This window comes from Rhinopithecus bieti, unplaced genomic scaffold (assembly GCF_001698545.2).
Source record: "Rhinopithecus bieti isolate Rb0 unplaced genomic scaffold, ASM169854v2 scaffold_13262, whole genome shotgun sequence".
NCBI lineage: Eukaryota > Metazoa > Chordata > Mammalia > Primates > Cercopithecidae > Rhinopithecus > Rhinopithecus bieti.
This window is the reverse complement of record NW_016808004.1, coordinates 3,057,648-3,072,737: the sequence shown is the minus strand read 5'-3', so window position 1 is coordinate 3,072,737 and position 15,090 is coordinate 3,057,648. Positions and strand designations below refer to the sequence as shown.

Sequence of the window (15,090 nt, the reverse complement as noted above, 5' to 3'; positions counted from 1 at the left end):
TTTTTTTTTTTTTTTTTTTTTAAGACAGAATCTCACTCTGTTCCCCAGGCTGGAGTGCAGTGGTGTGATCATGGCCCACTGTGGCCTCAACCTCCTGGGCTCAAGCAGTCCTCTTGCCTCAGCCTCCCGAGTAGCTAGGACTACATGTGTACACCACCACGACCAGCCAGTTTTTCAAAAAAAATTTTGTAGAGATGGGATCTCCCTAGATTACCCAGGCTGGTCTTGAAGTCCTGAGCTCAAGCAATACTCTAGCCTCAGCCTCCCATAGTGCTGGGATTACAGGTGTGAAGCACTGCACTCCCAAAGTCTGTGTTTTAACCAACAGATTATATGGTTCCTGTGTGTGGACCAAATGTATAACAGGAAAAAGATTAACAAGTAAGTGGACAGATAGGCAACATAAAAGATTAATAGTAAAACCCAATGCCTAGGTTTGGCACAGTGACTCATGCCTGTAATCCCAGCACTTTGGGAGGCTGAGGCAGGCGAATCACTTGAGTCAGGAGTTCATGACCAGCCTGGCCAACATGGTGAAACCCCATGTATTTTTCTACCAAAAATACAAAAAAAATTAGCCAGGCATGGTGGTGTGTGCCTCTAGTTCCAGCTGCTATTCAGGAGGCTGAGGCAGGAGAATTGCTTGAACCTGGGAGGCAGAGGCTGCAATGAACCGAGATTGCACCACTGCACTCCAGCCAGGGCAACAGAGCAAGACTCCGTTAAAAAAAAAAAAAAAAAAAAAAAAAGCCCCAATGCATAAATGAGCAGAGAACAGGAGCTGATAGTTCAGTTCAGAGGAATTGCAAGCTTGGTTTCTAATCCTGTTACAGCTACAACAGTATTTCACTCTCCTAAGTGCTGCCGGCTCCCCTACTCCTGGTCTGCACCCCAACCCCAAGGGTCCGATGTTCCCGTTTCTCCTTGTGCTTCATCAGTGTGCTCATGGAAGGCTTTGCAATGGAGACCCCCTTCAACCCTCGCACCCACGCTTACATGATCAGCCACGTTGGTGCAGCCTCCTGCGTGGATGAGGACCCGAGACACATCCTCCGAGCCACTGAGAGCTGCATAGTGAAGGCAGCTCAGGTTTTTCTGGAAGGAAACAGGCATCAATGCAATATCACAAGGACCCCTCCTACTGAGGTTTGCAAAGCTCTTAGATTCATTTTTCCATCTGAGTGTCACAACACCACTGGGAGTATTATCCCCATTAAACTGAGGCTGGAAAAATCAATGACTTTCCCAGGCCTGGTGACCAGTAAAAGGAACTCACTATGGTCTCAGTCTTTTCCTCACCTTCTATCACAAATGCAAGAATGTAGACCAAAGCCTGCCCAAGTCTATGGCTGGTAAAGACATGCAGTCGATTGACTCTAAGGAGGTGGTTTTCTTTTTTTTTCCTGAGACAGAGTCTCACTCTGTCACCCAGGCTGGAATACAGTGGCACAATCTCGGCTCACTGCAACCTCTGCTTCCCGGGTTCAAGCGATTCTTCTGCCTCAGCCTCCTGAGTAGCTGGGATTACAGGCACCCGCCACCATGCCCAGCTAATTTTTGTATTTTTAGTGAAGACGGGGTTTCACCATGTTAGCCAGGCTGGTCTTGAACTCCTGATCTTGTGATTCACCGGTCTCGGCCTCCCAAAGTGCTGGGATTATAGGCGTGAGCCACCATGCCTGGCCAGGAGGTGGTTTTTAAAGAGGAAGACAAGTAAGATTTGCCAACACAGAGCAAATTCCACCCAGCATGCACTGCCCAACACAAGCTGGTCTTGGCGCATCCAAACAGGATCCTGGCAGGGCCAGAATGGAGGCTTGGTCTCGGTGGGCCTCAAAGTGCTCTCTTTCAGTCAGAGCCCAGCCCAGCCCAATGATTACCTTGCACAAGGCACACACCAGACAGGCCCCACTAGGGTGACCCACTGTCTCAGTTTGCCCAGGATTGAGGAGTTCTTGAGATGTGGGACTTTCCACTTTAAAATCAGGACAGTATGGGGCAAACCAGGACTAGCTAGCCACCTTGCTAAAGTCCCAACTGAGTGAGTACCTGGGGTGTGTGGCATTCAGTCCATCTCCCAATGGGAAATGCAGTCACCATGGGCTTGGCACCTCCTCTGAGACCCTACAGCATGACATTCTGGGAGGGGTGGGAGTGTTGAAATGGAATGTGGCCTCTGCCAGAAACCACAAGCTGAGGCTGAAGCCCGAGTCCTGGCATGATGAGCAGCTCCAGCCCCCCACCCAATGGCTACCCAGCTGGGTGCAACCTTCCCAGTCTCTCTCTCTTTTTTTTTTTTTTTTCTTGAGACAGGGTCTCACTCTGTCGCCCAGGTTGGAGTACAGTGGTGCAATCATAGCTCACTGCAGCCTCAAACTCCCAGGCTCAAGCAATCTTCCAGCTTTGGCCTCCCAGAGTGCTGCGTTACAAGCATCAGTCACCTTGCCCAGCCTTTTTTTTTTTCAAAGCCACTCAAATTAAGCAGTGGGGAAATAAATATTTTTTAGCATAACATTTTAATTATCTGTTTTTGAACTGCCTGTGTATTTTTACTATTATTTATGTTGTATTATTTATTATTAATATTTTGCTATACTATTGACATTTAGAACAAAGCAAGAATTCCAGAACCTGAAGCCATTCAACCAGACAAAAGGTTATTTGTCACTGATACAAAATAAAAGCAAAGCAAAACACCAACTCACTACCTAAAGAAAGGTCACAACCCCGCTTTCCAGGTCATAGAGGAGAATTTCTACTGGCAGAATTGATGAGTACAATGGGGAGAAAGAGAAGAGGTTCATCCAGGGCCACACCCCAAGCCCCAGCTCTGTCAGGGGAAAGCTTCGTCAGTGGGTGGGAGCTCTGGAGTCAGGGGAACAGGCTTTTGAGACTCAACTTTGCCTCGTACTAGCTTGTGACCCTGCAAAAGTGCCCTCAAAGCTCCAGTTTTCTCATCTGCAAAATGGGTGGAATTTTTCTGAGGTAACAGTTATGAAGGGGCTTTGTGAACTATCAAGAGCTCAACAAACAGAAGACACTAACAGGGCCAGGTACAATGGCTCCCGCCTATAATCCCAGCACTTTGGAAGGCTGAGGTGGGTGGATCACTTGAGGTCAGGAGTTCAAGACCAGCCTGGCCAACATGGTGAAACTCCGTCTCTACCAAAAAAATACAAAAATTAGCCGGGCGTGGTGGTACACACCTGTAGTCCCAGCTACTTGGGAGGCTGAGGCAGGAAAACTGCTTGAACCCAGGAGGCGGAGGTTGCAGTGAGCCACGATCGCACCATTGCACTCCAGCCTGGGTGACAGAGTAAGACCCATCTCAAAAGAAAAACCAAAAAACACTAACAGGTGTTGAGGTGTTGGGCGCTATTATGTCCTGGGCACTGTGTTAGATATTTAATCCTCACAATAATGTAAAAAAGTAAATGTCATCCCACTTTATAATTGGGAAACAAGGCTCAGAGAGGTTAAGTAACTTGCTCCGGGTCACAGGGCTCAGCAGTGGAGAACCCAAGATCAGAACCTGGCCTGCTGCCTCGAAGCCTCTATTCATTCAGGGTTCAGGAATCATTGTGGCCATTACTGCCGACACGGCTATGGCTCAGCAGACAAGAGCAGACCGCAGTCTTGGGAGGGCCTGGCTACCTGGGTGAGGGCATTCACGGTGCTCCCAGCCCTGAGGAGGAGCCGCACACAGTCAGGGTGGGTCCCTCCAGCAGCCGCATGCAGGGCAGTCAGACCTTCCTGCAACACACAAGGAGAGCAATGAGGATGGTGGGGAGGCCCACCCAAGTGACCCCCAATCCCACCGTGAGAGGACGCCCCATGTGCCTTGGCCCCAGGGACCCTTGAGCTCTGCACTGCCCTGCCCCTGGGAAAAATGAGCTTTCTTGTTTGTGATCCCATGAGCCCCACCCCTGAAGTCCTCACTTTGTGGAGCACACACATGGTATAGTCACTCCTGGCTCCATATCTCTGCTCACGTTCTGCCCCTCCCCCTCTGTCTGTTTCCTCCTACTCCAGCAAGCCCTCCCTCACCATCCTGTCCATGGCGACGTCTCCCTTCTTTGAACACACACTCTGTGCCTCACTTATTTGGTGATCCATCATGCCAAGTGCTACCATTAAGCCTGGAGTTCAGTGCTGCTGCTTGTCTTTCCCTGGCGGGCTTTCAGTTTGAGATCATGCCCTCAGCCTCCTGGCTTTAGACTGCACCATGGATTGGTGGGGGTTCCTCGAAGGCAGACAGCAAGCGTCATGCATCTCACCATCCTCCAGGTGGTGACTCACCGCATTCTGCTCCTCCAGGTCCAGCCCAATGTCCACAAGTCGCTGCACCACAGCCATATGGCCCCGACCAGCAGCCAGATGAAGGGCTGTGTTCCCCTCCTACAGGAAAAAGGGCTCCTGAGATGCCAGCAGACCAGAGCCCCAGAATCACAGACCTGTGATGAGCTGCAGCCATGCACACTGGGTCAGTGCCACCCTGCTCCTGACAACTGTGCCAAAAACTACAACCAGGGGCAGATTGCAGGGCCAAGCCCTGGTCTTTCTTTCCTTATACTTCAAGGCAGGCACACTGCTTAAAAATTAAACAAAACCAATTCTACTTTCCACGTGCCCATCTGAAGCCAGTCCCTCCTCGGGTCCCCCAAATCCATCTCCTCTCACTGCTCAAGGCCCCAGCAACTCTCCCCTGAGCTCAGGCTGTTCCAGGCAGCTGCTTGGTTCAGTCACCTGCCTCCCTCAAGTCTCTGCGTGAGACGTTAGTTTCTCATTGAGTAGCGAGGCCTGCGCGGGCCACACTCTGAAACTGCAAACCCCACCTCTGTCGTCCTCAGCCTATTTTCCTGCCCTGCTTTTCCTCTCCCCACTGCACAGATTGCTTTGCCAACACACTCTGTCAGTGGCTGTGTGCTTAGTGTTTATCGTCTGACTCTTTTTTCTTTATTATTTTACTTTAAGTTCTGGGATACATGTGCAGAATGTGCAGATTTGTTACATAGGTAAATGTGTGCCATGGTGGTTTGCTGCACCTGTCAACCCGTCACCTCGATATTAAGCACCGCATGCATTAGCTATGTATCCTGATGCTCTTCCTCCCCTCGCCCCCACAAACCAGGCCCCGGTGTGCGTTGTCCCCCTCCCTGTGTCCATGTGGTTCTCATCGTTCAGCCCCCACTTATGGTAGCTACCACTAGTGGTAGAAGATTTGGGCCAGAGTCTAGGATGAATATTTGTTGAAAGTCTCATGAGTTGTAATGAAGGAGAAATCATGTTATGGCTAGAACGAAGCCGATATCACCAATACGGTTATACAAGATTGCTTGAGCGGCTGCTGTGTTGGCGTCTGTTCGAGCATGTCATCAGCTAATTAGTAGAAAGGATATAATTCCCACACCTTCTCATCCAATGAAAGTTGGAAGAGGTTGTTGGCGGTAATTAAAATTAATATAGTGATGAGGAAAATGAGGAGATACTTGAAGAATTGGTCGATGTTTGGGTCTGAGCTTATGTATCATAATGAAAATTCTGTAATGCACCAGGTAATAAATAGTGCAATTGGAATAAATATTATGGAAAAATAGTCTAGTTTGAAGCTCAGTGCTAGTTCTAGTGATTGAATAGTCATTCAATGTCAGTTTGAGATAATTGTGTCTTGGTCTAGGAGGATATATAGGGCTATAGGAAGGAGACTAATAATAAAGGTAAATATTATAGTCGTTTTTACATAATTAGGATATAAATGGTTTTTACTGGGTTTAATAAGGGTTATAATAACTGGGAAGATTAGGGAAGTCAAGGCTAATATAACGATGGAGGTGTGCATTATTATTACTTTTATTTGGAGTTGCACCAATATTTTTGGTTCCTAAGACCAATGGATAACTGTTATCCTTTAAAAGTTGAGATAGCCGTTTTATTAAGTACGGGGCATGGGTTAGCAGTCCTTGCAAGCTTTCTCGGTAAATAAGAAGTGGTGGGCTTCTATGTTTAGATTCACAATCTAATGTTTTAGTTAAACTATATTTACAAGGGGTGAAGCCTATAATAATACTGCGGTTGAGGGATAGAATAATAATAGGGGAGATATGTATAAATATTAGTATGTTTTCCCATGTGAAGGAAGGTTTTATGTTAATGATGTGGGAGGTGAGTATTCCTCGTTGCGTTGTAATGAATATGAGTGAGAACATGCAGTGTTTGGTTTCCTGCTCCTGTGATAGTTTGCTGAGAATGATGGTTTCCAGCTTCATCCATGTCCCTGCAAAGGACATGATCTCATTCCTTTTTATGGCTGCATAGTATTCCATGGTGTACATGTGCCACATGTTCTTTATCCAGTCTATCACTGATGGGCATTTGGATTGGTTCCATGTGTCTGACCCTTGTTGCTGGAACATAAGCACCACAGGGGCATCTATTTTGTTTTCTGAAGTTTCCTTACGTGCTTAGAATAGGGCCTGGGGCACATGGCCAACACTCAGTAGATGTTTGTTCAATGAGTCAATGATATAAGAGGGTCTTCAGGGGATCATGTGGAGAGCCTGACATGTGTCCCTGGAACTTGAAGGCCAGAGGACTGGTAGTTGCTTTGCAGTTGGAAAGTCTAAAGGTGACAGTGACATAGCCAAGAGAAGCAGCTGCACTGGGCAGGGCAGAGGGTGCAACGTACTTTGTATTAGAAGTGGCCCCTGCTGAGGTCTGCCTGCTTGGGGTTGTCCTTTGAAGGGATCTCGCTGCCGGGCATGGTGCCTCACACCTGTAATCCCAGCACTTTGGGAGGCTGAGGTGGGCAGAGAGCTTGAGCCCAGGAATTCCAGTCTGGGCAATATAGTGAGACTCCATCTCTATAAAAAATACAAAAATTAGCCAGATGTGGTGGTGCGTGCCTGTAGTCCCAGATACTGGAGAGACTGAGGCAGGAGGATTGCTTGAGCCTGGGAAGTTGAGGCTGCAATGAGCTATGATTATGCCACTACACTCCAGCCTGGGCAACAGAGTAAGATATTGTCTCAAAAAAAAAAAAAAAAAAAAAAAAAATTCAGCTAAAATAATAAATTTTAAAGTAATTTTAAAAGCCCTCAACAAGCCGGGCGCGGTGGCTCAAGCCTGTAATCCCAGCACTTTGGGAGGCCGAGACGGGCGGATCACGAGGTCAGGAGATCGAGACCATCCTGGCTAACACGGTGAAACCCCGTCCCTACTAAAAATACAAAAAACTAGCCGGGCGAGGTGGCGGGCGCCTGTAGTCCCAGCTACTCGGGAGGCTGAGGCAGGAGAATGGCGTGAACCCGGGAGGCGGAGCTTGCAGTGAGCTGAGATCCAGCCACCGCACTCCAGCCTGGGTGACAGAGCAAGACTCCGTCTCAAAAAAAAAAAAAAAAAAACCCTCAACAGCTTTGTTTTTCTCTCCTTGCCAGCTTCTCTACAGCCTGTAGCCTGTCGGCTGGCTGCTGCAAGCCAGGACAAGCAGTGGGAAATGCAGTCATAGTGTGAAATCTCTGTGTTCAGAGACATGCAGGAAGTAGGTGAACCATGAAAGGCCAACATATGCCCCCAGTTAACAGGGTGTAGAGGCAATGGTGGGGCTTTCTTCTTCCTTCTGGGTTATATCCATGTTCTGGCATTTGAAGCTGCAGGTGGCACACATGGATGGCTGACAGGTGCTCACACTTCCCTGGGCAGGGCAGGGGCCTCAGAGGCAGGAGAGCTGGGCAGAAGGCAGCCTTGGCGTGGGCCCGGGGTCCTCTCCCCTCCACGTGGGGACGTCCAGCATCTCCGCCTCTGTGAGGCCTTGACAGCAACACCTCACCCTTCCAAGTGGAGTCAGTCGCTCTCTCTGGGCTCTCAAAGCCTCCCTAGCATTCTAGAGCACATGTGGAGTGACCTGTGTTGTCATTGACTCTAAGAGGTCTATCCCCTTAGCAGGCATTGAAAAACTTACCATGGCCGGGCGCGGTGGCTCACGCCTGTAATCCCAGCACTTTGGGAGGCTGAGGCGGGCGGATCACAAGGTCAGGAGATCGAGACCACGGTGAAACCCCGTCTCTACTAAAAATACAAAAAATTAGCCGGGCGCGGTGGCGGGCACCTGTAGTCCCAGCTACACGGGAGGCGGAGGCAGGAGAATGGCCTGAACCCGGGAGGCGGAGCTTGCAGTGAGCCGAGATCGCGCCACTGCACTCCAGCCTGGGCGACAGAGCGAGACTCCCTCTCAAAAAAAAAAAGAAAAAAAAGAAAAACTTACCATGCCCTCTCCCAAGATGAAACTGAAAATGAAAACACTCCTATTCTGAAAACACAAAACTTAACAGGGGTATGCAATTTTAAAAGCTTCTTTGCAGAATTTCTGATTGCAAGATTCTGGAGAAGTTCATCAAAGCTGTATTTTCTCTTTCTCTGTTCTTGATGCTCATGCTCTCCTGGGGCCCTGAGGTGTGATCATTTTGCCTCTTGGGTTAGCCAGTCCTGGCAGGTGCTGCCCTCCCCATTCTCTGTATGCCCAGTTCCTGGCCCAGTGTCTTGCTCAACCACCTGCTCAGCCCAAAAGGATGAGTGTGGATGGACTCAGTGCAGAACCCAAGGGGGTCCAACCCTGGAGGCAGCCTGGTAAGGGGAGGAGCACAGCTTTATGCATTAGGATGCTGCTTCCAAATCCAGCTCTACCTGTGTCTCGCTGTGTGACCTTGGCTAAGGCATCTCCCTCTCTGGGCGTCAGTTTCCACAGCTGTAAAACGAGAAGGCTGAATTCAGATGCCTTCCAGTTACAAGACCCGGCAGCAGATTTGTGTGTGAGCTCGCTATCACTTCGGTATACACAGAACTCCCTCTATCCTGGCCAAGCACATTAACCAGAAGATTAATAATGGAGTTCATCTCTTTGTTGGAGGCATCATTTAGAGTTTGCTGTAACAGGCCGGGCGTGGTGGCTCACGCCTGTAATCCCAGCACTTTGGGAGGCCAAGGTGGGCGGGTCATGAGGTCAGGAGATCAAGACCATCCTGGCCAACACGGTGAAACCCCATCTCTACTGAAAATACAAAAAAATTAGCTGGACATGGTGGCGGACGCCTATAGTCCCAGCTACTAGGGAGGTTGAGGTAGGAGAATGGCGTGAACCCGGGAGGCGGAAGTTGCAGTGAGCCGAGATTCACCACTGCACTCTAGCCTGGGTGACAGAGTGAGACTCCGTCTCAAAAAAAAAAAAAAAAAAGAATTTGCTGTAACATGTTTTCCCTAATTATTCGCAAGGGTCCAATGATAAGAGTCATTTATAGGGTAGACCCTCCGGTCCCCATCACTTGCCCCTTCTCAGATTGGTGAAATCCTGCTCATAAGCCCTGAATGATATGCTCCCTCCTCTATGCTCCCATCCTATTCCTGCCATAACCATAGCAGAGCAGTTGTGTGGCTACCACCCCCTAACACTTTCCCACGTCTGCCAACAGCAGACAACCCCAGTAGATTACAGCCCTACTGAATGCACTCCAGGCAGCACTACCAACCACCCAGATCTGCCACCCTGGCCAGCCACGTCAGATCAGAAATCCTTACTATGACTGTGGCACTGAGTTCCTTGAGTAAGAAACGGTGTCTTGGGCATCTTTCTGCCACCAACCTGTCGCATAGGGCTGGCCCATAACGCATGCTAGTGAAGGGCCTGCTGGATGGACACTAAATACGCTCTCGTCTTTGGGCCACATGGCCCTCCAGCACAATGGGAGTCAGACGTGGACACAGGTGAGGACCCAGAGCCTGGAAGCTGGCAAGTTTTGCACCCTGGTCAGGATCCCAGAGCCTCACGGACACAGTACCTTGTCTTTGACACTGTGGTCACAGCCAGAGCCCACGAGGAAATCCAGAGCATCCAGCTGCCCGTGCTCAGCTGCCCTGTGAAACGCCGTCCTCCCCAGCTGGCCAGGAGGAGAAGTGGTGTGAGCCTTCCTCACTCTGTCATTGGGCATACCTGCCTCTGCCCACCTGGCCTCTGTTCCCCAACCACTCTGGCTTTGCAGTGGCCTCTCCTGCCCCAGACACTGTCCTCTCCCCTTGCCTCCCCCCACCTTGCCTGGAAAGCCCAGACCCAACTTCCCAACAAGAGCCACTTGCTGGGGTCCCTCCCTGGCTGAAGTCCTTAGGTGGCTCCTTGCTGCCTAATGAATAAATAGATTCTTGAGGATGGGAGTTGAGATCTCCAGAGGGACTTCCAACCACCCATCGGAACTTCCCTCTTAAGATTCCAGTCCCTCAGAACTCACACTAGAGCCCTTTCCTGTCCCTAAAGCTCCCACAAGCCTCGCGCTTCCATTTGGTGCCCCTTCCAACCCCTGATTTCCAATCTTACCCACAAATCCAGTTTATTTACCAAATGCCACCTCCTCCAGGAAGCAGAAGCAATGGCTTGCTTTTCTAACCTACCTAGTCCTTGATCAGGGCCTCTCTGTGGCAACTGACTGTGTTCTGCTTGCATTTTGCTCGTTTGTGCCCCAACACCTCTTCCCAACCAGCGGCTCCCCAGGCCAGGTGTAATATGCCCACAGATCAAAGGATGCACCCAAGGAATGTGGTAAGCTCAGTGGGCAAGAGTGGCCCCAGGAGCCCCCCGCCCAATGGGAATGATGAGTAGCCCTGAGGCACTCTCACCTTGTCTACGTGGTCCAGGGCCACATCCTCCAGGTCCTCCATTATGAACGCCAGCACAGGCACGTGGCCTTTTTGGGCTGCGCAGTGCAGTAAGGTCAGGCCATCCTGGAAACAAGTGCAGGAAGGTCCCTGCAGTCTGCGAAGGGAGGCCCTTTTCACATGCTGCCAGTCTCCCAAACAGCAAGTGTTTGGGAGCCAGAACACAGCCTCCCCATGGACACAACACTGTAAATGATGAATGGACCCCAGGGATAATCCACTCTGCTGCCCACTCAGCCTCAGAGGGGTTGGCAGGAGTAAGGATGCCAAAGTTCAAATCCCAGCTCCAGCACCCCTCAGCTCCAGAGTCTTGGGCCAGTTACCTCCACCTCTCTGAGCCTCCATTTTCACATAGGACAAACTAGCATCATAATCCCTGACCACCTCAGTGGGTGGTTGAGAGGACTGGACCTACAGGAAAAGTATTTTATCAACTAAAAATTAATTCAAACATGTATGATGAGGTCGTATAGCACTAGTAGCCTCCAGAATAATTAAGAAGGTTCTAGGCATCTGCCTTCCTTGATACAGCTGCTATTGAAGATGCAGGTGACCAAGTGACTAGTGTATGTCACTAGGAAGTGACCTCCTCACTTTCTAGGGCAGATTAAGAGCAGATGTGGTCTGCAGGGAGTAGAGGGAAGTGGCCTGGGTTGAGGGTGGACAGGAAGAAGGTCTCTGGGGCCTAGAAGCAAAAGGAGGGAGGCTTGCAAATACTATGTTTATGCCCCAGGGCTTCTACTTCTGCCTTGCATTAAGGTCAGATTATTTGAAGTCCTGTTTGCAACCATCAGTGAGTCATAAAAATCAGTAGAACAGTGTTTTACATCTTGACAGTGGTCAAATCTCAGTGAGTATAAACTTGCAATGTGTGTATTTCTTTCTTTTTTTTTTTTTTTTTTTTTTGAGTCAGAGTCTCGCCCTGTCTCCCAGGTTAGAGTGCAGTGGCACAATCTTGGCTCACTGCCTCCTGGGTTCAAGCAATTCTCCTGCCTCAGCCTCCTGAGGAGCTGGGATTACAGGCACCCTCCAGCACGTCCGGCTAATTTTTTGTATTTTTAGTAGATATGGGGTTTCGCCATGTTGCCTAGGCTGGTTTCGAACTCCTGAACTCAGGCAATCCGCCCACCTCGGCCTCCCAAAGTGCTGGGATTACAGGCGTGAGCCACCATGCCCGGCCCAGTGTGTGTATTTCATGTTGGTATCATGGACCCCTGGATATGAAGGGATGAGAAGGGCACTTCCCTCTTGTGTTCTTCCCAAATTCCATAGCCCTGGACTGATGATTTTCATAAGAAAAACGTGAGACAAACCCAAATTGAAGGGCATTCCACAAAATACTTGACTACTACTCTCCAAAAGGGTTAAGGTCATGGAAAACAAGGAAAAACTAAGAAATCATCACAAGATTCGAAGAGACTAAGAAGACAAAATGACTAAAGTATTGTAGAATATTAATGGAAAAACTGCTGAAATCTTATTATAGTCTATAGCTTAGTAAAACTGTAACTATTGGGCTGGGCGCGGTGGCTCAAGCCTGTAATCCCAGCACTTTGGGAGGCCGAGACGGGCGGATCACGAGGTCAGGAGATCGAGACCATCCTGGCTAACACGGTGAAACCCTGTCTCTACTAAAAAATACAAAAAAACTAGCCGGGCGAGGTGGCGGACGCCTGTAGTCCCAGCTACTCAGGAGGCTGAGGCAGGAGAATGGCGTAAACACGGGAGGCGGAGCTTGCAGTGAGCTGAGATCCGGCCACTGCACTCCAGCCCGGGCGACAGAGCAAGACTCCGTCTCAAAAAAAAAAAAAAAACTGTAACTATCACCAGCAGAGCTACGTAAACAGCAGGGAAAGGAGAAAGCTTCAGGGCAGAAGCAGGACTGGGCCTGTGGCATCTACAGGTGGGATGAATCCCTTTGGGGAAGACCTTGAACGAGAGATTGAAAGGAATAGTGGGGTCTATCATTTGCAAAGCTGGCTGCATCTATTCCCCCTGCCCTTGGAAGCACACCCCAGGATCGTGCCACTCTTCTCACCGAGAATCTACACTGGTCCTGTGACGGGCTTTTGAATGCAATGGAGGTGATACCACATGGCTTTCCAGCCTTAGCCTCTAGAGCCCTTGCCAATTCTGCTCTGGATCTTTTGCTGCCCTGAGGCAGATGCGTAAGGAAGTCTATGCTGGACTCCCCAAGGATCAGTGTCCACCTGGAGAAACTAGCCGCACCATCCCAGACGTTCCAACCCTTCCTGCAGAGGCTCCAGACATGTGAGTGAGACCCTCCAGGGCCAGCCAGCCCCCAGCCCACCCACCTGCTGACTGCAGCCTTGTAGGTGAGCCCAGGCAAAGCCACAGGAACTGCCTGCCAACCACAGAATTGTGGAAAATAATATATCATTACTTTCAGATTCATTACTTTTAAATTTTAGAGTGATTTGTTGCCAAAAACAGAAAATGAATATAGAGGGGATCTGCTTAACTAGAAGAGTCCATGACTCAGAACCTCACCCTCCATATACACCCAAGACCCTGCCTTCCTCATTCTAGAACATGGAGGTTCATTCACAACCCTGTTTACAGTATACTACATCAAGACAACACTGGATTCCCCAGGGCCACTGAGCCCTTCCAAGGCCAAGCCAGGCCAGGCCAGCAGGACCAGACAGCAGAACCCTGAGCTTGAACCTGGGTGTATTCACAGGGTACCCTCCTGCTGGCCCCTCCCTCCCACACTCCGGCTCAGATCTTGTGACCCACCACATAGCGACATGGTTCTCTGGGATGGATTTTCCAACCCAAATGCTTTCAGGCACTCCCACCACTGCCAAGAGGATCCTAACAATGGCATGAGACAGACCTCTTACGTGCCATGACCCTTTTACATCTGGTGAAGCCTATAGACCCCTTCTCAGAATAACATTTACTTAAATGCAAAAAAATAAATTATACAGGAAAAAAATTTAATCAAATAAACAGGCTTACAATGGCGTATTCATTTTCTATTGCTGCTATAACAAATTACCATAGCTTCATGGCGTAAAACAGCACAAATTTATTATTTTACAGTACTGAAGGTCAGAAGTCTAAATTAGGTTGGCAATGCTGTGTTTCTTCTGGAAGCTCTAGGGGAAAACTCATTTCCTGTCCTTTTCCAGCTTCTAGAAGCTGACCAAATTCCTTGGCTAGTGGCTCGCATCGCTCCACCCCTGCCTCCTTCATCACACCTCATACACATCACATCACACTCAACAAATTCCTATTGGTGTGTTAGGTTCCGGGAGTTCAGAGGTTCTAGGAATTAGGGTATGGACATCTGTGAAGTGACATTATTCTGCCTACCATAAAAGGAAACCAATTATATTGAAATTAAGTTATCAAAATATTACAAACCAAGTTTTCAATCTAGTAACACATGTGCTTCCTTACTGACCTGTTAAACAACAAGATCTACTGAAGGGTCTAACCACTGCCATAATTTCAATGTAATGATAAATGTAAGGAGTATTTTAAGATAACTGCAAAAACTTTCATGTGATACGAAAACAGCTACATTTTCTATTAGTGACAAAGTCACAAGTACTAATATTACCTACATTCATCGTTGAAAAAAATGCTAATTAGTCGGGCGTGGTGGCACGTGCCTATAGTCCCAGCTACTCTGGAGGCTGAGGCAGGAGAATTGCTTGAACCCAGGAGACGGAGGTTGCAATGAGCTGAGATCGCACCACTGCACTCCAGCTTGGGTGACCCAGCAAGACTCCATCTCCAAAAAAAAAAAGAAAGAAAGAAAAAAATGCTAAATTTTCAAGAAGTTAGCCAAAATAAATACGCACTTTTTTCCAATCCAAGTTCATAGGTCCTCTGAATTTTCTCCAAGAACCCATGTGAGAACTCCTGGCTGAGGGATTTGGCCCAGAAATGTTTGCATTTTCCTATGGGCGACTGACACCCTAAAAGGTGAGCCACCAGCGGAGGGATTCCAGGCACTCTCACTTGCTGAGGCCCTGCTCCCTCAAACCACAGTGCAGGCTGATAGAGTAACTCACCCACCATACCACACTTGGTAAATGATGCTTTGCTCCTTTCACCCCACCACACTGAGCACAAGGGGTACGGGGCCTGGCAGGAGGGTGGAGGAGACCTCACCTCCTTCTCATTTAATTTTCCTAACTACCCTCTGAGGGAGTTACTTTGATTTCTCTCCTACAAACACGGAGGCCAGCCAGAGGGCTGGGGACTGTCCCAGCTCACCGAATAGGACAGAGAGGTGGGGGAGATCAGAAGAAAGAGGGACAGACAAAGGCAGGTGGGGACTGGAGGGGCAAGCGGGGTGGGGGGCAGAGGTTGGGGGAGACCTTTGCATACAGGGCCAGGGGAGCTGAGGGGACAGAG

The 15,090-nt window shown here is 49.2% G+C and overlaps 1 protein-coding gene and 1 long non-coding RNA gene across 9 annotated transcripts in view; one reads left to right on the top strand and one right to left on the bottom strand.

Annotated features, from left to right (window-relative positions):
• LOC108537555 (uncharacterized) overlaps window positions 1-15,090 on the top strand; it is a 37,920-nt gene that overhangs the window by 8,228 nt on the left and 14,602 nt on the right. The window contains exon 2 of the long non-coding RNA XR_001887855.1: window positions 14,548-14,655. This is a non-coding gene — a long non-coding RNA (uncharacterized LOC108537555). The remainder of the gene's footprint in view (window positions 1-14,547; window positions 14,656-15,090) is intronic.
• ANKDD1A (ankyrin repeat and death domain containing 1A) overlaps window positions 1-15,090 on the bottom strand; it is a 44,826-nt gene that overhangs the window by 18,775 nt on the left and 10,961 nt on the right. For 6 of the 8 annotated variants that reach the window (XM_017885133.1, XM_017885129.1, XM_017885130.1 and 3 more), the window contains 5 exons: window positions 10,657-10,761; window positions 9,828-9,926; window positions 4,300-4,398; window positions 3,655-3,753; window positions 997-1,095 (listed from right to left, as the gene is read on the bottom strand). In XM_017885133.1, the coding sequence (XP_017740622.1) occupies window positions 997-1,095; window positions 3,655-3,753; window positions 4,300-4,398; window positions 9,828-9,926; window positions 10,657-10,761 (501 nt within the window). The remainder of the gene's footprint in view (window positions 1-996; window positions 1,096-3,654; window positions 3,754-4,299; window positions 4,399-9,827; window positions 9,927-10,656; window positions 10,762-15,090) is intronic. The other 2 variants (XM_017885131.1, XM_017885132.1) reach the window with 2 other exon arrangements.